Source organism: Siphateles boraxobius, unplaced genomic scaffold (assembly GCF_051911475.1).
Source record: "Siphateles boraxobius isolate OS27281-9 unplaced genomic scaffold, OSU_SipBor_1 8, whole genome shotgun sequence".
Classification (NCBI taxonomy): domain Eukaryota; kingdom Metazoa; phylum Chordata; class Actinopteri; order Cypriniformes; family Leuciscidae; genus Siphateles; species Siphateles boraxobius.
Genome location: NW_027509208.1, coordinates 35,266,649 through 35,288,259, shown reverse-complemented (window position 1 = coordinate 35,288,259; position 21,611 = coordinate 35,266,649). Strand labels below are relative to the sequence as shown.

The following is a 21,611-nucleotide window of genomic DNA, read 5'->3' as shown; positions in this document are numbered from 1 at the left end:
GCGGCCTGAGCAAAGGAAAAGCGGAAGGCGCGGAGTCGTCGTCTGCGAAGCTGGCCTGTCGAGCCCGCAGGGTGGCAAGCGCCTTCTCATCGCACTCCGGGCAGCCGCCCTTAGAGAGTGCAGCTTCCACGTATTCACGGCCCAGACATGAAGCGCACAAAATTTGACGATCCACGCCAACGAGAAGGCCTCTGCACGAGGCATTTGAAACAACGCCTAGAAAATTGCTCTTTTAGATAGTGAGTCGCAGCGGCGAACACATTAAGTTTGCTTTAAAAGGATATATGCAGGCCGGATGGCACAGCAGAACAGCGGGCTGAAGATGGCGTCCAGTGAAAACCAAGAAGCCGGCGTCCTCAGAACTGCTTAGCAGGTGCTTGTTCCGCTAAAGGCTTTTCGACGGCAACGTTGAAGGCTTTTCAACCGGAGGTCAGCAAAGTGGAGCTTGTGAAGGAGGTTAAATCTGAGTTCTATGGTAAAAATGGGGGCTTATATAGCTATAAGCCATGCACATACTGGCGGGCTCTGATGCACTCTGGCTCGAAGTAACCAGATTGGTTCGCGCATCTTAGCCGACTAGCCATAGGTTCGCTTAAAAAATTTGGCTTCAATATTCTCGAGAAAAGGAGTTTTCCCATAGCGTAAGCAAACTTACGCAATACGAGAGACCTCTCGAAAGGGAATGCATTGTCTGTCACTCTTGCTACAAGGAAATACATGGTTTTCTTTTTATGAATATAATCTCACGAATCTATTCTTTTGTATGATTGTCGTTTTAGAGAATTGTATCCCAATTAAAGCAGTCAAATGGCCGTGATCACAACTAGTTGCTTACTTTTGTTACTGTTGCCTGCCTCTCATTCTAAGGAAATTCATCTAATTTGTATGGATACTGCCACTAGTTGTGACGATTTTTATCGCTGTGTAAAAAATATTGTAATAATGTAGATACAGAGTAACCTATTAAAACGTGAATTAATCCCAATAACATGAATCTTTGTCATTGCTTTGAGCATTTTCTGCGACAACAGGACAAAATACAGCTATGCTTTTTAATAATTCAATAGAAGAAAGCCAACTTAAACTGTAAAATCACAGAGTTATACTCAGTTCAACAGCGGCTGGTTGGATTGAGCGGCCAGCAAAGCGTCAGTAAGCAACCAGTCATGATCAGGGCCATTTGACTGCTTTAATTGGCTTTATGCACAGCTTCACTACTTCCTGAACTTCAGCCAGCCCTTTGTTTCCTGTCTGTCATTATTGGACAAACTGATTAATTCAGGTGTGCCTGGCCTCAGTAACAATAATCAGGCACACCTGGACTAATCAGTTTGTCCAATAATGACAGACAGGAAACAAAGGACTGGCTGAAGTTCAGGAAGTAGTGAAGCTGTGCATAAAGCCTATTGGGATAACGACCCCAAAACAGCAATCATACAAAAGAACAATCATATCAACAGATGTATAGCCTATTAAATGAACAAGAGAGGGAGGAACACAAAAACTGCCAAAAATAAATGGTTTCTGAAACTTGCCAAGGCTAACTGAGTCACTCAGAGTAGGGTTTCAATCTTCAGCTGGCTGGCAGAAGCCGCCACTGGCATGTCACGTGACCTGTCAGTGGCTGGCTGGCAGTCTGCCTTGGCAAGTTTCATATACCATTTATTTTTGGCAGTTTTTGTGGTAAGTTATAATGTAAGAGTTGTGCGATATAAACTTGCAGTTGCGAGATAAAATGTCACAATTACCTTTTTTTATTACCTTTATTCACAACATCCATATGAAACAAATAGGTAAAAATAGGATTTGCTGATTACAATCGGTCTCTAAATGGATAGGCACAGAAATCAGATTAGGACGGACAGTCTGAAGAAAGCTTTAGTGAAGTAACAGCCTAGTCTGTTTAATCACACACGACCTGAGGTTTGATCACGTGACCGTGAGCATCAGTAGGCTAGGCTACCATACTGAAGATAGAAGCAGCAGCACTGATATAGTGACTCTCTCTCAATCACACACACACACTCTCTCTCTCTCTCTCACACATATAGACTCTCACACACACACACACACACACACACACACACACACACACACACACACACACACACACACACTAACACTCTCTCTCTCACACACACGCTAATGGAGCTCAACTAAAGATTTGCTCAGTCACAAAGTCTCCCAAAATATTTTATTGAACAATCTTCTCGTCTGAGTGTTGAACAGAAGAGGCTGATACAGATATAGAACAGGCTTATAACAGTGAAGCTTCTTTTCTGTCCGTTACCTCTACTACACAATTTAAAAAAAATGCCTTAACACGTTCATATTTGAAAATCATGTTTAAAGCCAGTTTCACTAAGGAAAAATTATAACTATATGACCCGTTTATCAGCTGAATGTAATTAAACACACACACACACACACACACACACACACACTTCATAAAACAGAGGAAGAGAACAAGACTTTCACTATACTGACATGTCCAGTTCTTGTTTATAAATTATTCCTGGTTGATGTGTGTGAGGTGCAGTGATGAAGATGATGAAGGTCAGTCCCATCTGGAGGTCTTCCTTCTCATGTATCTCTCTCCGTCGCTGTCCACGGCCTCGTACAACGTCTGGTCACTCTCTCTGATGGCGTGCAGATACCCGATGTACCCGACACACAGCGTGAGGCTCAGCAGACCCACGGCCATCACCGCCTTATTCTGCAGGAGAGAGGAAGAACAGCAGAGAACACTGTTACACCACATCATCAGATCACTGTTACAACACATCATCAGATCACCGTTAGTCAGTCAAGTCATCCTCATTTATATAGCGCTTTTAACAATGTAGATTGTTTCAAAGCAGCTTTACAGAGATAAACATATAATTTAAGGTAACAGAGATTGGTTTGGTTTTATAGTGGTTCTTGAAAAATGTTTTTTCCAGCTAAAGTTAGTTTTGATTGATTCACTTCCGTCTAAATGATCATTTGTTAATTAAATTAGGGGCCGCTAAGACGACACCGTTCTCTCTAAACAGACTTTAAACGGGAACCTGTGATAGACGCTGATGGCGTTCACATGCGCATTAAGAATTGATTCTATAGTTATGTGCGTTTGAATATATGTGCGCAGGTTTGTAATTCCTTACAAACCATGCCTAAACAAACTACTTGTCTTGTCTATAAATTTTGATGCAGAATTTTTATTTTATCTTATCACTTTGGGTAGGTACGCGAACCGAAAAATTCTACAACGCTTTATCTGTAGAGTGGTATACGGATCCTCCATAGGGAGAGGCTAGTTGGCACTTCAGCACTGCATTGTCATCGGGTCCAGGCGAAAGTCCTTCGTCAGATCTGGAAACGGCCTGGATCCGGCAGGCTGCGGGAAAACCTCGGGATAAACAAAGACACTAAAATTAGCGTAGATGCCATTCTTCTTATGATGTAACGAGTACATCAGGATTTAAGGGAAGTGTTCCCAGTTCCGGCTGACCTAATCTAAGCAGCCTAATATTGAATTATAGAAGTCTATAGAGTGTTATGTGAATGCTAGGTCAAAGAGATGTGTTTTTAGTCTAGCTTTGAACTGACAAACTGTGTCTGCTTCCCGGACAATGTTAGGAAGATTTTTCCAAAGTTTTGGTGCTAAATAGGAAAAGGATCTACCGCCAGCAGTCGATTTATATATTCTAGGTATAATCAACTGGCCAGAACTTTGAGATCGCAATAGACGTGAAGGACTATAATGCGTTAAGAGCTCACTCAAGTACTGGGGAGCTAAACCATTTAGTGCTTTGTAAGTAATCAGCAATATTTTAAAATGTATACGATGTTTAATAGGGAGCCAATGCAGTGTTGACAGAACCGGGCTAATATGGTCGTACTTCCTGGTTCTGGTAAGAACTCTAGCGGCTGCGTTTTGAACTAGCTGTAGTTTGTTTATTAAGCGTGCAGGGCAACCACCCAGTAGAGCATTACAATAATCTAGCCTTGATGTCATGAACGCATGAACTAGTTGTTCCGCATTTGTCAATGAGAGCATATGACGTAATTTAGATATATTTTTAAGATGCGGTTTTACAGACACTAGACACGTGACTTTCAAATGAAAGATTGGTATCAAAGAGCACACCCAGGTTCCAAACTGACGACGAAGACTTGACAGAGCAGCCATCAAGTGTTAGATGGTATTCTAGGTTATTGCGTGTGGAAGTTTTTTGTCCAATAATTAGAATCTCTGTTTTGTCAGAATTTAGTAGTAGGAAATTACTAGTCATCCGATTTTTTATATCAACTATGCATTCCACAATTTTGTGAATTGGTGAGTTTCGTTAGGTTTGGAAGAAATATAGAGCTGAGAATCATCAGCATAACAGTGAAAGCTAATTCCATTTTTCCTAATGATATCTCCTAAAGGTAGCATGTACAGAGTGAACAGCAGCGGTCCTAGTACTGAGCCTTGTGGTACACCATACTGAACTTGTGATCAATAAGACATCTCTTCATTTACTGCTACAAACTGATAGCGGTCAGATAAATATGATTTAAACCATGCTAATGCAATTCCACTAATGCCAACATAGTTTTCTAGTCTATTTAAGAGAATGTTGTGGTCAATGGTGTCAAATGCAGCACTAAGATCAAGTAACACTAATAGAGAGATACAACCACAATCGGATGATAAGAGCAAATCATTTGTGACTCTAATGAGAGCTGTCTCAGTGCTATGGTGCGGTCTAAATCCTGACTGGAAATCCTCGCAGATACCATTTCTTTCAAGAAAGGAACACAGTTGTGAGGATACTGCCTTTTCTAGTATCTTTGTCAGAAAAGTAGATTTGAGATCGGCCTGTAATTGACTAATTCTGTAGGATCAAGTTGCGTTTTTTTAACAAGCGGTTTAATCATAGTCAGCTTAAAGGTTTTTGGTACGTATCCTAGAGACAAAGACGAATTAATGATGTTAAGAAGAGGATCTATGACTTCTGGAAGCATCTCTTTCAGTAGTTTAGTCAGTATAGGGTCTAACATACATGTTGTCGATTTAGATGAATTAACGAGTTTGCAAAATTCTTCCTCTCCTATGGCAACAAATGAATCAAATTTTACCTCAGGGAGACTATAATGCACTCCTTAATGTGATGCTAGGGCTGGACGATATGGCCAAATTTTATATCACGATATATTTCTTAATTTCGGTCGATACGATATAATTCTGATATCGATATGAACAATATAAAAGCCTCAGAAAAACTGCCAAGAACGCCCATAACAGATGTCTGTTCCTACAATCTTCTGAAAAATGAATTTGCCAAATCTATGAAATCTGCTGGAGTCTTTCGCTACTGCACCATAACAAACTACATGAAGCAATGAAATAACCCATCATAACAATAATATTCTCTTCTCAATACCTGCTACAAGACTATGAAAGCATATGGGTAGCAATATTCAGTTTGAAATGTAATATGCAAAATGACAATGTAATATGTAAAATGGCAATGCATTTCTGTTTTTAAATTTACATTTGCCATAACATTTGTGCAACATTTGATACACAAAATGGGGGATTTTTTTCCCGATTTAAATCCCATTTCCTGCATTTACATAAATTTAGGGACTATGGTGTTACAAAATCCAGGAAATAATTAAGTTGATTATAATGATAAATTCTGCCAAAAATAAAAGTAGGCTTCTAAACTGTGTATAACAAAAATATGTCTTACTTTTTTCAAGACTTGAGATAATCATTTTATAAAGTCAAAAATGTTCACCATTAATGTTTTGTGTGTAAATAAAACTGAAATATACAGAAATTGAATAAGGTTATCAAATAGTCTGAACTGCATAAATTATAAATTAAATATAGATTAATCCTTATTAAAGCTAAACACGTTCTTTAGACAAGATCAGTGAGTAATTTGCTCTGTTCCCCTTTGTTCTTTGGTTAACTTAACTGACAGACAGAATTGGCTGCTGTCCCTTTAAGATCTGTCGCTGATGAGAGGATCTTACGCATTTAATTTTCTCATTTAGGCTACTCTTAACTTTCATTTAAGATTTTATTTAACTCATTTAGACTGTTCTTGTGAGGATACAATTGACAAAACAGACATTTTGGGATAAATGTGTGTGTTATTATTCAAGCGCTAAAGAAAGAGAACTGGATTCTGCGCGTCGTGTGCATGTGTTTGCGCAGTCACACTCCGGCACATTTTGCAGCACGCTGAAACACCGAAACACCACTGAATTTATACCACTGAATTAGTCTTTCCTCTCTTATCAACTATTTCGTCTGCTTTCTCCTCACTTGTGGAAGCTGGTTCAGTCACATTTGCATTGCGGTCAGGGGCGCTCATTCTGTGGCTGAAACTTGCCGCGTTGGAGATCCGCTGCTCTGAGCAGTGGCTGCATGTCTATGGTGTACGTCATCAGGAAAGTAGCCAATTGTGTTCTGCTCTTTCTGACGGCTGCGCGCCTAACGTCAGTCAGTGACAAATGCTGCTATGTATATTGAAATATCGAAAATGTGTTTAAAAATCATATCACCGTTATCGAAAAAAAAAATATCGCGATATATATTGATATTGAATTATTGTCCAGCCCTATGTGATGCTGTAGTAGACGGTTGCATAGTTATAATTTTGTCCCTAATATTATCAATCTTATAAGTGAAGAAGTTCATAAAGTCATTACTGCTGTGTTTCTTGGAAACTTCTGGGCTTGATCTTTCTTTTTCGTTAGTGTAGCCACTTTTTCAAATAAATACCTTGACAAATCACCGTGACACGACATCATCAGATCACCGTTACACGAAATCATCAGATCACTGTTACACCACATCATTAGATCACTGTTACACATCACCGTGACACGACATCATCAGATCACCGTTACACGAAATCATCAGGTCACTGTTACACCACATCATCAGATCACCGTTACACCACATCATCAGATCACCGTTACACCACATCATCAGATCACCGCTACACGACATCATCAAATCACCGTTACACCAAATCATCAGATCACTGTTACACAACATCATCAGATGACCGTTACACGACATCATCAGATCACTGTTACACGACATCTCTGTGAGCGTCTCTACGTCACTGTTACACGACATTATCAGATTACCGTTACACCACATCATCAGATCACTGTTACACCACATCATCAGATCACCGTTACAAGACATAATCAGATTACCGTTACACGACATCATCAGATTACCATTACACGACATCATCAGATCACTGTGAGCGTCTCTACGTCACTGTTACACAACATCATCAGATCACTGTGAGCGCCTCTACGTCACTGTTACACGACATCACTGTGAGCGTCTCAACGTCACTGTTACACGACATCAGATCACTGTGAGCATCTCAATGTCATGGTTACACGACATCAGATCACTGTGAGCGTCTCTATGTCACTGTTACACGATATCATCAAATCAGTGTTACACAACATCAGAGACCAGCTGAGTCTACATTGTCTAAAAAAAATATATTTAGTGTAGGCCTATTTTATGTTTTTCTCTGTTGTCACTGTCAGAAATGCTGCAGGTTAATGAAAATGTGATGTGAATCCAGGTTCTTTTGTTGATCTGTTCTGTATGCTGCGGTTTGCACGTTAAAATAAACCTGTGAATTTTTTGTTGTAGTATTTTTAACGGGTCACAGACGCTCGTCAATTTTATTTTTATTTAATGCCAATTCAATATTATAATCTTATCAGTTAACGGTTAATACTCCGATAACGGCGGTTGTCGGTCGGGAAAATTAACCGTAATGAGCATCCCATCAGATCACCGTTACACAACATCATTAGATCACCGTTACACAACATCATCAGATCACTGTTACACGACATCATCAGATCACTGTGAGCGTCTCTACGTCACTGTTACACAACATCATCAGATCATTGATTAACTTGACCATAACTAATCACAATAACTACAGGATAGTCCTTTAAGATTATATTTATGGGTGTTTCTACAACTGATTTATATTACAGGTTCATTTTTCTATTTTTCATTAGAACATTCACATTAAAATGTCTTGGGAACTTTTGTTTCATGTTTTCATTTATTTTAGTTCCTGAATATCTTTTAAGTAGATTGTGTTTAATATTTGTCTCAGCCTTTCAGTCTTTAAAATTCATCAAAAAAGTTTAATTACATTTTTAAATCAAAACAAAAGGTAAAATGAACAAACCATGTCCATAAGCTTTAGTGTAGTTTTAGCAATAAAAATTAAAAACATTATAATTAAAAATTGAAAAGTATGATAAAAGTCGAAATTGTGACATAGCCTACTAAGTCATTATTATGACATAATAGAAAGTATGATAAAAAGCCGAAATTATAAAAAATTAAAGAGTCAATACAATGACTGTCCTACTTTTTTGTCATATTTGAATATCATAATTTCATCTTTAAAATCTATAATTTCGATTTACTGTTATTATTTCTACTTCTTAATCTCATAATCTTGACTTTCCACCTCATAAAAACGACTTGTCATAACTTTGCACTCTGTCTGTCATGATTTTGAGAAGCATGTGTGCATTTCTCTGGTATCCTGTGTCGCAGTGAATGACTGTATGAAGCAGCAGTAAGTAAAGCCCTGACTGTGCAGTATATGTGTATGGAACTAAAATAATGACAAATGTTTTTGAAACAAAAAAGCTTGTTGAATTGCACTACTTGAAAAATATGCATTGCATTAACCCTGCTTGCATTTTTATGGGCTGAAATTCAACCCGGTTGTATATTTAAACTGTGAATATTTCAATTCAAAACATTTCACACAAGTTTTTATTAAAAAAAAATTAAATAATCCATATTTACCTTTCAGATTAACAGCGAGCGTGTGCGTGTTGCTTTAAAGCAACACCAAGGAACTTTTCCTCTGCGGTCGCCCTACAGGTTGGAAGGGGAATTGTCCATTACCGCTGTCGTAAATAATTTAGCCTACCGCAGCCTACTGTCGCACGCGCACGCTCGATGTTTATCCAGCACTGGCTTTTGAATCAACAATGGCCGCAGACAAGGTAGAGTATGATGCATGATTTTATGAAAGCAGTAGAATTTTGTAGTTTTTTTTGTGCTCCGATTACTACCCGAAACCCGAAGTTACATAGTGCCAGTAAAAGTGATAAAGACCACGTCAGGCTACGGCAGACGTGTCATTTAACCTATTGGTACCACCACAAGGGTCTTGGAAATATATTATGAAGGTTGAAAAACTACATAGTGTTACTTTAACGCTTAATGGACTAATACAGTGATAAAAGACCAAACTCACACCTTATTGGGGATGTAGACTATACTAGATATAGGAAAAGGCAAGTGGACTCAAAATATAAACGTAACGTGCAAAATTTCACGCTGAGCGATTACCAGTGAAATACTGGGATAAAGTTGGCTTGACACTGTATATTCAATATACACACATTTAGGGACTGTCTCTAAAGTTATATACGACATTTGTACATACGTTTCTAACTTCAATAGCATTAGAAGAGAATGACTTAGACATAAAACCAACTGTAAAGTGTTCATGTAGGTTTCAGGCATGATGCAAAGCAATGAATGAATGCCTTTTAGATTTTTGATATTTAATAAAATAAACTGTCAAATCATGTATAAATATTGCTATTTTTTCAGTAGGCCTACCGCATGACCTCATATTAATTTTAATATCAACTAGGCCTATCTAAAAAGTGTTTATCATGCCTGAAACCTACATGAACAATTTACAGTTGGTTTTATGAATGTAAATCATTTATTCTACACCAGAAGTTAGAAACGTGTGTACCAATGTCGTATGTAACTTTAGAGAGGTCCATAAATGTGCATATATCAAATATACAGTGTTAAACCAACTTAATGCCGATTTTTCACTGGGAATCGCTCAGCGCGAATATTTGCGCGTTACGCTCATATTCTGAGTTTTTTTGCAAGCAAGTTTTTTTCACACAGTGGACAACAGAGAATGTTCTCAGAGAGAAAAAGAACAAGGAAGGTCACAGTGAAAAGGAGAAAGTGTCTGTCAAAACAACAGTGAAAAAGACGACGGAGACGACTTTGGAGAACCTGCAAGAGCTCTTCCAGTGCCAACTTAAGAAATTCTTACGTTTTAACATAAAACGGCAATTCACCTACCACCAGGAACTAAGGAGAAGTATGAAAGATCATCAGTGCTTAATTCATGTAGATTTCTCAGAAAACTATGCTTGTAAGTACTCCTCTGAAATACAAGCTGTACACTTCGCTTCGAACCAGCAGCAGCCAACACTTCACACTGGAGTTCTACATGTTGGTGGAGTGGAAGAACATGTGTGCTTTTGCACAATCAGCTCCTCAAAAGAGAAAGGCCCAGCAGCCATATGGACCCATCTTTCCCCAATCCTCAATCTGGTCAAGTCTTCCTATCCCAATGTGACTGTGGTGCATTTCTTCAGCGATGGGCAATGCACACAATACAGGCAAAAAGGCAATTTCTATCTGTTTTGCACTAAGCTGCATAGTGTTGGGCGATATGCTCCATTTTCATACCGTCCTATCGTCAGCCTTTGAGATCGGCGATACACGATATTATCGTGACGTGAGGGGGCGGGGCTTACTTATTTGATTATTAACTTGATTTACTCATTAATTTGCTTGTTTTATTACTTCATTTTATACGAGAATATTTTTCTATTTTGCTAGCAAAGGTGGAGTGTTTATTACTAGGCCAGATCAGGTTATTTCCCGGTATAGTGAGGTAAAAAAAAGATCCTAATCATTTTTGTATCTGACTCAGAGTATTTCAACATGTCAGAAGGAAATTTACGGACACACATTATCCTCTCATGCCGTTACAGATGCAGCATTTTGACTGTACTTCTGCACGAGATGAAAACACGTTTTAATAATTTCTAAGGTCAAGAAAGAGTCGGAGTTTTCGATATATGTCCTCCTACCAGTGCTCTCTCTGTCTGGATGCACTTCACATATGCGCACTTCAATAAGCCCGAAGAACGCGGGTGTTAATGCCGGGAGAAATCAGAGTAAGGGGCAGAAATCTCGCTAAGTCCATCGGTTTATACTTAAACTTATGACTTGACTCCGATAAAGGAAAACAGGTTAATGCGTTTACATGACCACATGCATTGTCAGTTTATTCAGAATAATCGGGTTAAGAACGTGCCTGTAAACGCGCTCATTAACAAAGTGAAAGTAGAAACGGACTGAGCTTTCGGTTGTCGCTGCATTAACGCCGCGTTCTCTCAGAGTCGACGATGGGATATAACGGTAGGCTGTAGCGACTATCTTAATTTACTGGCTTAGTATTTCTCTTGTGGACCTATATGATGACAGTGAAAAAATTACAAGAATTTTTCTTGTTAAACAAGTGTTTGAAGCTGCTTTTGATTTTCACAGATGGCAGAGTTGTGCTGTGTTTGTGAACTAAAGACTGGCCTATATAATTTTAGTGATATTATTATTATTAATATTTAGTAATTGTATTGTTTTTAAATGGATCACCTTGCAATTCATTGTTGATGTGGGATGTAGGCCTAGTTTTTTATTCGGTTTTAAAAACATTTTCTTAGAGGAGTCCTCATACGCGTGTGTCGGTGTTGTCGCAAGTTTTAGGCAAGTGATGTCGTTATGAATTTAGGCAAGGCAAATTAATTGTAGTTCCTAATATTAATTTAATACCAATACTAGCTTTATAATAATAATAATAATAATAATAATTTAATATGTTCATGGTAAAACGAGCCAATATCGTATTGATATCGTCAAAGGCATCTGCCATCGGCGAAATCTCAGACTATCGTCGATACACGATACTATCGTCTATCGGCAGAACCCTAAAGCTGCAGCAATATGGGTTCCAAGCAGGCACCTGGAACTTTTTTGAGGGGAGCCACGGCAAGGGTGCTCCAGATGGAGTTGGAGGCCTCCCCAAAAGGACTGCTGACTGACTTGTCAGCCATGGGAAAGACATCCCAAATGCCGAGCTCTTCGTCAATGCACTGGTGGATGCACAGACCTCAGTAAAAATAGTCTCCCGGTGGTACCATCAACCATGCGCATTCACCAAGTGGTAACAGTTACCCCAAGAAAAATCAGTTACCGAGATGTGAGCTGCCTTTGCTCAACGAGACAGAACTTGGAGTGTCAATGTGATGACACCAAAACGTTTACCTTTGAGGTTCAGGCAACAGCACCCACACAGAAGAATAACAGTGAAGACCTGCCTGAAATTTCTTGGCAAATTTCTTGGCAAAACTCAGACATCATTGGCCAGTGGCCAGTTCAAACAAATGTTTTATCATAATATGTAGTAACGTTACTTAATTTATGTCTTCTATGACACCGTCTGTAAGTTGACAAAACAATGATTCGAATATTTATTTTCATTTAAATATTTAAAAAGTAATTCGAGCTTAAGCTTGGCAACTAATGAATTTAGAACAATATGGGGTTATATTATGGAAACAACTATATTATTTTGCAGAAAAGCACACTGATTTCTTCACTTTTTTGTTGATCTGAAATGTACCCCTAATTATATAATCGCCCTTATGAATGACTCTCTCACCCGTTGCTCTATCCACAAGTTTCCTACGTCCCATGAGGCCTTGCGTCAAAAGTGGACGCGTCTTCCGGTTCGAAGTAAACAAGCGAGACGTGACACTCGTTCATTCATTCAACAGTTGATAGTCATTCAAGATGTAACGTTAGTGATCCAAACTTGCTAACGATGTGGGGACATAACCTCAACGAAATTAAAAAGGGTGAAATAGCAGTAACTTAGGCTACTAGGGATGGGCATTCGATTACGTTCTTAGTCGATCGTCGGGAGAATTAACGATCGACTAGGCTAAACTAATATTTATATTAAAATTTATTATTATTTAACTTTTTATAAATTAAAAATGCAATAAAAATACAAAAATACAGCGTGTTTTTCCACGATGAATTCTTTATTACTAGAAGATCAACTTGTGGCAGTTAAACTGGACGTTCGGTTAGGCTAAACTTGAAGATAAGCTGCGGTGCTCTGGAACCTGCCGCTGCGAGCCGGCGTTTCTTAAACAGAGACCCTCGTTTGTTCCTAAATAATAATAAAAAAGAATCATGTTAAATATGCTGTAACATACGCGATATAAAACCGAAATCGATACACGAACCTGTGTCGCGGTGTGTGAAGGCAGAATTTCATCCTTCCCGTCCAGATCCAATAGGCTATAGCATATCTTTAAAGTACTATTAGTAGGCTAGCCTATTATTTGAAGTTAACATTATACAATACAATACCACAAAAAATGCATTTAATATAATAAAACTTTTGTTTATATATCATACTCCATTAATAAAGGAGTCCAGACATTAGAAAAATATAACACATGCATTTTATATTTAATATGAGGGAAATACACACGTCCGTAACGGACGTGACACAAAAAAATCTTACATTTTTAGGTGGCAATTTTTTTTTTGTAATTCTGTGAAATGTGTGAATTACACTGCGCTAACCTAAAGTAATACTACTCACTGGATGAAGAAGGGTTCGCTCTCCACAGAAAATAAAATATTCATTTTATTTTATTTTTCGTGTTCGCATTTATGAGGAAAAAACAATGTTACGGACGTGAAAGTTCCCTGAAAGCGTTAGCCTACTAAAAGACTGCTTTAAAACTTTTACAGACCTCAAACAGAAAGCACTAAGACTTTCTTTAAAGTTAATTTTGTTTTTGTATTAATTGTATCTTCATTTTAATCAACGTTTCATCAACAAATTACCTGGATAATAAGTAAATATAGCAGACAATAATATCACCACACGGAGGCGCCGGCGCCTGAACTGCAGCTCGTCTCATAAATCCTATAGTATCCAGCTGCAGACCCGCAGCACCACCAGTTTCAGAACCCCAGCACCAGAACCGGAAGTAAGGGGCGGAGCTTACGTTCTAACACCAGCGCCAGGACCGGAAGGGAGGGGCGGAGCTTACCTTCTAAACCGAGTAACGCCACCTAACGTTTTGGAGCGTAATTTGCTTAGACACGAAACAACATACTTTTATTACACACGAAACGTCAAACTTTATACGCATGTTATAATCATACATTAAGGAACAGTACAATAAGCATTTTAAAACATTGATTTTGTGTAATATAATTGTATATAGTTATCCGTTTCATTGTATTATGAGAGTTACTTCCTGATCATGATGGTGAAAAATAATGCTTGAAAATTATGGGCATTTTAATGTATAACAGTTTAATTGTTTTAGCTAAGCAGTTTATACATAAGTGTAGATTTATGAAGGTAAGACCTTTGTTTTTGGTTTTTATGAAGGAGTTAACTCTGTATAAGAAAGCTTTGAAAGATATAAAAACAAGACAAGCCTTGGAGGTTTTCAAAATTATATACAATTTGATAACTAATTAGACCTCTGTGATATTTTATTTTCTATTTATTTATTTATTTATTGTGTTTACAAAAAATTTAAATTGTTGTGATATTGAAGGTATGTATTGTTAACATGAATTTGCAATGCCTGGTTTTGATTGTTTAATAAAAAAAAACTAGTGCTGTCAAACGATTAAAATATTTAATCGCGATTAATCGCATTAATGCCATAGTTAACTCGCGATTAATCGCACATTTTTATCTATTCTAAATGTCCCTTGATTTCTATTTGTCTCATTATTTTTTCTAATTTTAATGCTCTTATCAACATGGAAAAGTGGATCAGCAGTAAGTTTGTTCTTAGCTGTGGTATCCATGTGCTTCTGTCTGAAGTCATCCATTGTAGAGCTTAGATCGGGCCCAAAAAATCAAGCCCGACCCGAGCCCGTGCGCATTGTGTCCGAGCCCGGCCCGACACATAAACTGTAATTATGAGCCCGAGCCCGATTTAAACCCGTCCATTTTTTTAATACGTGGGTCGTTATAACTGACGTTCTCAACTACTTTCTATGTTACTTTCTCCCGCCCGCAACATTTTTGTCCCGCTCCCGCCCGCAAATAGACTCTTTTTTTGTAGGCTACCTCCAAATACTTTCACCTACGTGTCGCCACCATACACATCAGCATAAATGCTCCTGATAAATTATTTGTTATTAAAGCATTAACACACAAACCACTGTTATAACATAAAAGCAAGCAGGCTACTGAGTGCATGGTTTGGCATTACTGAATGCGCGCAAAGTGTGCTCCCTTAATAATTCCTAAAAAGCTGTTATTATCAATGAAGCTGACTGCACAATGCATCTTTCATAATATATACACTTTGTTTGTTATAATTTGAGGATTTGCCAGTATACTGAATTCAGCACTGAACAAAAAGTCAGTTTTGAGCGGTGAGGGGAGTCTATTTTAAATGCTTCTGATTGGCCATTGCGTTCAAGAAATCAACACATATGTCTGTGATTGGCTACATCCCTCAACGCTGCAAACATGTTATAAAAAGAAACTCTGGCCTGTAAATTGTTTCTATTTAGTTTTAGTTGTTCTTGTTGCTTTTCTGCAAAATATGAATAAAAATGTATTAGTTTTTATGTTTTATTCATAGATATTTCTAGTTTGCGGGAGTCCCGCGAATCTTTTTATTCTCCCGTATCCGCACACAGAGTGAGTGCATTACCGCTCGAGCCCGCCCTCGCACTCGACCATCAAATCTAGTCCCGCGCCGCACTCTATTGCGTTGAGAGTGCACGTCTCTAGATCGGCGTCTCGCGCTCGCGCCATCCACTCAAAACGTAACGTTAGCCTACTACTCTTTGGCCGGCGCGCAAGCCCAAACAAGTATAGCCTGTTGTTTTGTTTCCGGTCTAGCTATCCGGTGTGATGTTGTAGTTGTTCTAACGTTACTAGTTGTTGCAACAGCATTTGATAAAAATACAAAGTTTGCTTGGCCAAAAAGAGCGTTAATTTGCGATAAAAAAAATTGACGCCGTTAAAATGTGTTTGCGTTAACGCCGTTAATAACGCGTTTAACGCACAGCACAAAAAAAAACGTATGGGCATTTTATATAAAATATACTTTATTTCACAAGAACATGTGCAGCATGCATTTTTCTTTATGTAAAATAATAATGTCAAAAATCTAAAAAAGAGAGAGAAAATTCAGCATTGTTTTAAAAGAAACAATAAAAATGTATACAACAAATGACCAATTCACCCCTAGGCCCATTTTATCACAACAATCCTGTATAAAATTAACTTACAATGTATCAAATGAGGAACTCACTCTCAGGCCCATTTTGTCCTTACATTCTTGCAAAAATAACTACAATGCAATAATAATAATTCCGCCCCTCCCTCACTTCCGGTTCTGGCGCTGGGGTTCTGAAACTGGTGGTGCTGCGGGTCTGCAGCTGGATATATCTCCATAAATGAACCGAAACTCAGCATAGTCTACTTGCCTTACAGACCTGAGAAATATATATATTATCTAGAACGCTTGAAATGTCTTAAACGGAACAATTCAAAACGAAAGAAAACTATGTAATCCGTATGAAATGTGCATTTTTCTCCGGCGCGTTCACTACTGTGAAGATCGCGAGTCAGCATCGACACAGAAAACACTTGTTTATTAATAAATAGCCTAATTAAAATGTATCATTGCTATATTTTACATATTCATAATCATTACTTTTGCCGGTTCTTTGTGACAGCTTTTATGTGTTTTATTGGCAGCGCCACCCTTACATGTTACATGAACACGTCTGCATCAGCACCGAAACATGGAGATGTTTATATACTGGGGTAATTGAAGGCTATAATAAAATTGCCAACTGAATTAGCACCATGAGCTCCGTGACGACATCTCTCATAAAGGTTTCCGACTTTTAAATAGTAAAATAGTTTTAAATAGTTTAAATAGTAAAAAAAGATCCGAAAAAAAAGCAAACACCTAGCTTCTTCACTAAATAGCACACAAAATACCATTGGTATGCTACTTCCGCCGCCTGACCGGAAGTTGCACCCACTTTATTTTTTACAGTAGCACATACGGGGAGAAGTTTCACTGGCAGTAAACTTCCGGGTTCTGAACTGGTTGCAGTTCCACTCTGGCTCCATATGAGGGCGCTCACAGGACGAGTGCAGAATGAATGGAGGTCTATGGAGATATACCCCTAAAAATCCACTTTTCTCAGGATATAATTTTTTGTCTAGTAATTTGAATGTTGTTTTCGAAAGGGGATGCAAATAAATTACAGATTACTGGGTGTTAGATTTTTTAAAGTCTTTTAAAATGGCAATGATGTCATACACATCGTACGACCAGAGAGCTGCTTTACGGCAATCCTTCAGTCACTTTGGTGCTTTCGCGCTCTGCACTTTCTTTTCTCTCTAGGCATCGACAACACCGCTGACACAGGTAAATACACGTGCTAGAAGAGTTTTTGTTTTGTTGTTTCAAAAGACCACGCCGAAAATACTTCGGATGCCATCAAGCGGTATCTCTGGACGTAATCAGTCCTTCACTGACCAATCAAAGTCCATTAGCAGAATGCTAGCGTGGGGACATTCTAAAACGCTTAACGTGGCTTACTGTACTAAGACAGTGATATTGAAAGACCAAACTCAGTACACATCATATTAATAAACCATACTATGTATAAAAAAATAAGATTCTGCGCTCATCTCAAGATTCTGGTCTTTTAATATCACTTTCTTAGTACAGTAAGCCACGTTAAAGGCCATGTTGCAGGTTAACCACCACTGTTGATTAATGGGTACATAAATCACTCAAGATATGTGTATCATTTTTTAAATGTCTCAAAAATGGTCTTAAAGACAATTTTTTTACGTTTCTGGTATAATTTTTTTTTTACGCAACTCTGTGATGACGTCACGTCGGGGAGAAGCGGAGGAAAGGGTGCCTCAGCCTAGTATTAGAACTATGGCGACTTACTGGGATAAGGAAGAGTTGGCAAGAAGAACTAACATGTATGATGGCCCACAGCCGTATAATTTTGAACCTGCCAGACGTGAGAGGGCAGATGAGGAATTGCCAAGAACTGATGGCCGTCAAAGCCAATTGAATGCATGGTCCGAGGAGAATGAGTGGAGAGTTGGTGAAGTGTCCTGGTGAGTTGCTATCATTTAGCAACGCAGAAATGAACACTGGAGCTAGTCTACAAGCTATGGCAAGCCGTTTTAACTTAGGAGCAGCAGTGCACAATAACGACACATATATATTTTTTACGGTCATTGAATAGCACAGAGTGAAAAATCAACGTTTTCTTTATATCTAGTGGCAGTATATGATCATGACGTTAGTTCAGATAAGTACCGGTAACCTTTGTCATAGTGTCGTAGTATTGGTAAAGTTTGTCTTTGTCATCTAGAAATAGAAAGCATCATGCTAGCTATTAGGGGTGGAATTATACATGTATTCGTATTGTGTGTGTGTGTGTGAGTGTGAGTGTGAGAGAGAGAGAGAGAGAGGCGCGGGCACGATCGAACAGTGGAAACATAAAAACATCGTCATTTTGTTCATACAGGATATCGTCTTCAAACTGCAAAGTGTTTACTTATATTTGTGTACACTCGCAATAAAACACAACATTGTGCTTCTGTCACACTCAAAACTCTTGTCAAACTGTAACCTACAACTGTCACCCAACCAGTGCTTTAAGTGGGCCGGTATGCGCAGGTACACAGTACCGCCACTTCCAAATATAGCTCTTGAGCGTACCGCCACCTCTCCGTGCGCCCAGAACGTGCTTTTAGCGTACCGGTACGCTCATTTGCACATCTGTTTTAATCCTTTGGCTGCGCTGTCGCTTTTCAGAGCGCCCTTCACAATGCACGCTTCCTAATTCGTCCCACCGAGAGCAGAGACTACATTACCCATACACCCTTGAGTTTTACAAGTGAAAAGAGCATGCGTCGCTTTTGCCGCTGTCAGTAGCTACGTTTACATGGACACAATCGGAATGAAATCAATACGATTGAGGAATCTGAACAAGGTGTTTACATGAATGATAAATAAAGTAATCAGGTTGATGTGCGCGTTTATATGTCACAAGTTTCAAATCGGATCTGATTTTTTGAAATGCACAAACTGCACGAATATACAGAGTTTCCCGCTGTTTGCGCATAAATATTCTCCTCTATTGGTTCTTTATTTGTTTTAAACAGCAGACCTTATATTAATTCGTCTCTGGTCATAATTTAGAGCATATTAACCATTTTGCCGTGCTGATCACAAAGTAAAAATGCTCCTCCCCGCGGCCAAAACCAGGCGTCTGTGGATGAGAATCAACAACAAGGACTGGTGGGACGATGTCCTGCTTCACTTCACATACGCGCGAGTAAAATGAGAATTTTAGAATGACGGGATGCTTATTAATATGACACTTTATTCAACAGGAAAAACAGCTCGTTCCGCGCGTTATACTCATTATGTTTATTTAACGTCATTGCACATGTGCAGTCCTTTCAGTTTCAGTTTTCAATGTTTACATGTTCTCTCGATCGGATTACATAAGGGATAAACCACCCCTTTCAATCCGATCGAAATGTCATTCGGATCGAGCTCAATCGGATCGATTAAGGTGTTTACATGAAGGTTTTATAGTCCGATCGAGCCGTCAATCCGATTATAAGTGTCCATGTGTCAATCATGGTGTCACCTCAACGTGGTCCGGAGAGGGTGTGTGAAACGGGTAAAGAAATGAATGAACCATAGTAAGACTCATGTTTCTGTTCTACTGTTCTATGGTTATTATGTTTTATAATTTATTTTATGTAGCCTACATATTGTTCAAAATGTTTTCAATACCCTTTTGCACATTTTATTTATGTTCAGTAGCTCTTTTTAGCTCAACAAAATCCACAATTAAATTATTTTTTATAAGGTCGTCTGTTGACTGTAAATATATATATATATATATATATATATATATATATATATATATATATATATATATATATAAAAATAATAATAGAGTACCGGCACCTCTTTTGGGCCACTTAAAGCACTGCACCCAACCAAAATCTCTCTCTCTCTCTCTCTCTCTCTCTCTCTCACACACACACACACACTCACACACATGTGTCTGTCACTGTGTTTGTCAGGTGCTTGTGTGGGCGGTGTCGTCCCATGGAAACTGCATTGGAAAGCTTGTGCTGTAGGGAAGTGAGTGCGTTTTGGTCGCTGGTCGAGGAGCTCACCCCACGACCAGATGTGACGTGCCTCACTCAGCATCCAGGATTTGAGGCATGCTGCCTAAATCCGTTTGAGCTGAAGATAGCATACTCACACTTTTATTTGTTTATTAATATGATGTGTACTGAGTTTGGTCTTTCAATATCACTGTCTTAGTACAGTAAGCCACTTTAAGCTTTTTCTTAACGGTTTTCTATGGGAAGAAAATGCTTAACGTGTAAATAAACGCGTTGCGTTCATATTTTGGACTCATCTTCTTTTTTTATACATAGTATGGTTTATTAATATGATGTGTACTGAGTTTGGTCTTTTAATATCACTGTCTTAGGGCAGTAAGCCACGTTAAGCGTTTTTCACGTTAAGCGTTTTAGAATGTCCCCTAGCGGGTTATGGGCAACCACAACTCAACCTGTAAGAAATCGAAAGGACATAAGTACTTGTTCATTCCACTTTGGACCTATAACCCATGTTGAACTAGCAAAATCTACATTCAAATCTGAGATTTCTGTGAATATGGATTATTTATATTTGTATTAATGAAAACGTGTGTGAAATGTTTAGAATTGAAATATTCACAGCTTAAATATACAACCATGTTGAATTTCAGCCCATAAAAAGGCAAGCCCTAAAAATACAATGAATTAAAATGCAAGCAGGGTTAATGCAATGGATATTTTTTCCAAGTAGTGCAATTCAACAAGCTTTTTTGTTTCAAAAACATTTGTCGTTATTTTACTTCCATATTATGTGCATTAGAAACTTGTGAAGCAGCAGTAAGTAAAGCCCTGACTGTGCAATATAACTTATGTGCATTAGAGACGGGTTAAGCAGCCGTAAGTAAAGCCCTGACTGTGTGTGCAGTATATGTACAGTAACGTTATATGTGTATCAGAGACGGGTGTATGGTCACTCGCCGGCCTGATGAAGAGCTCGGGGTTTACGGCGCGGAACAGAGAGGTGGTGGTGAGGCCGCGGAGGCCGGGGCTCCTGTAGCTGCTGTCCGGCTGCTGAGCGCCTGCTCCCCCGCTGCCGCTGCTGTCCTGCGGGGGGGTCACCATCTCTTCTCAGCTGCCGAGCGGAGCGCAGAAATCACAGTCAAACACACGCTGAACGATAATAACACTTCTTCTTCTCCGAGGTCTTACGGCAAATCTGTCGCATTATCGCCCCCTGCTGTTCTGTGTTTAAGCCACCGTTCCTCCCTCACGCACTATCTGCTCAATCCTATGGCTCCATCTAACGCCTTTCTTCCTATCGCCCTCGATCCTTTAACTTGTTATATCTCCTATAGGCTACCCTAATAATCTGTCATTCTGTGTCCTTCATGAATGAATTATCCGCATGACATTGAGGTTCAAGATCACACGGTATTTTGACCGACAGGAAGACGAAAGAAACCACAGCGT

At 38.8% G+C, this 21,611-nt stretch overlaps 1 protein-coding gene across 1 annotated transcript; it reads right to left on the bottom strand.

Moving 5' to 3' along the window:
• Positions 1-2,163: 2,163 nt before the first annotated feature.
• On the bottom strand, positions 2,164-21,500 carry smim8 (small integral membrane protein 8). The gene is made up of 2 exons (XM_077220371.1): positions 21,120-21,500; positions 2,164-2,716 (listed from the first exon to the last, which is right to left on the bottom strand). Exons 1-2 carry the CDS (start codon positions 21,261-21,263, stop codon positions 2,558-2,560), a joined length of 303 nt encoding a protein of 100 aa, XP_077076486.1. The 5' UTR covers positions 21,264-21,500; the 3' UTR covers positions 2,164-2,557.
• Positions 21,501-21,611: the final 111 nt, after the last annotated feature.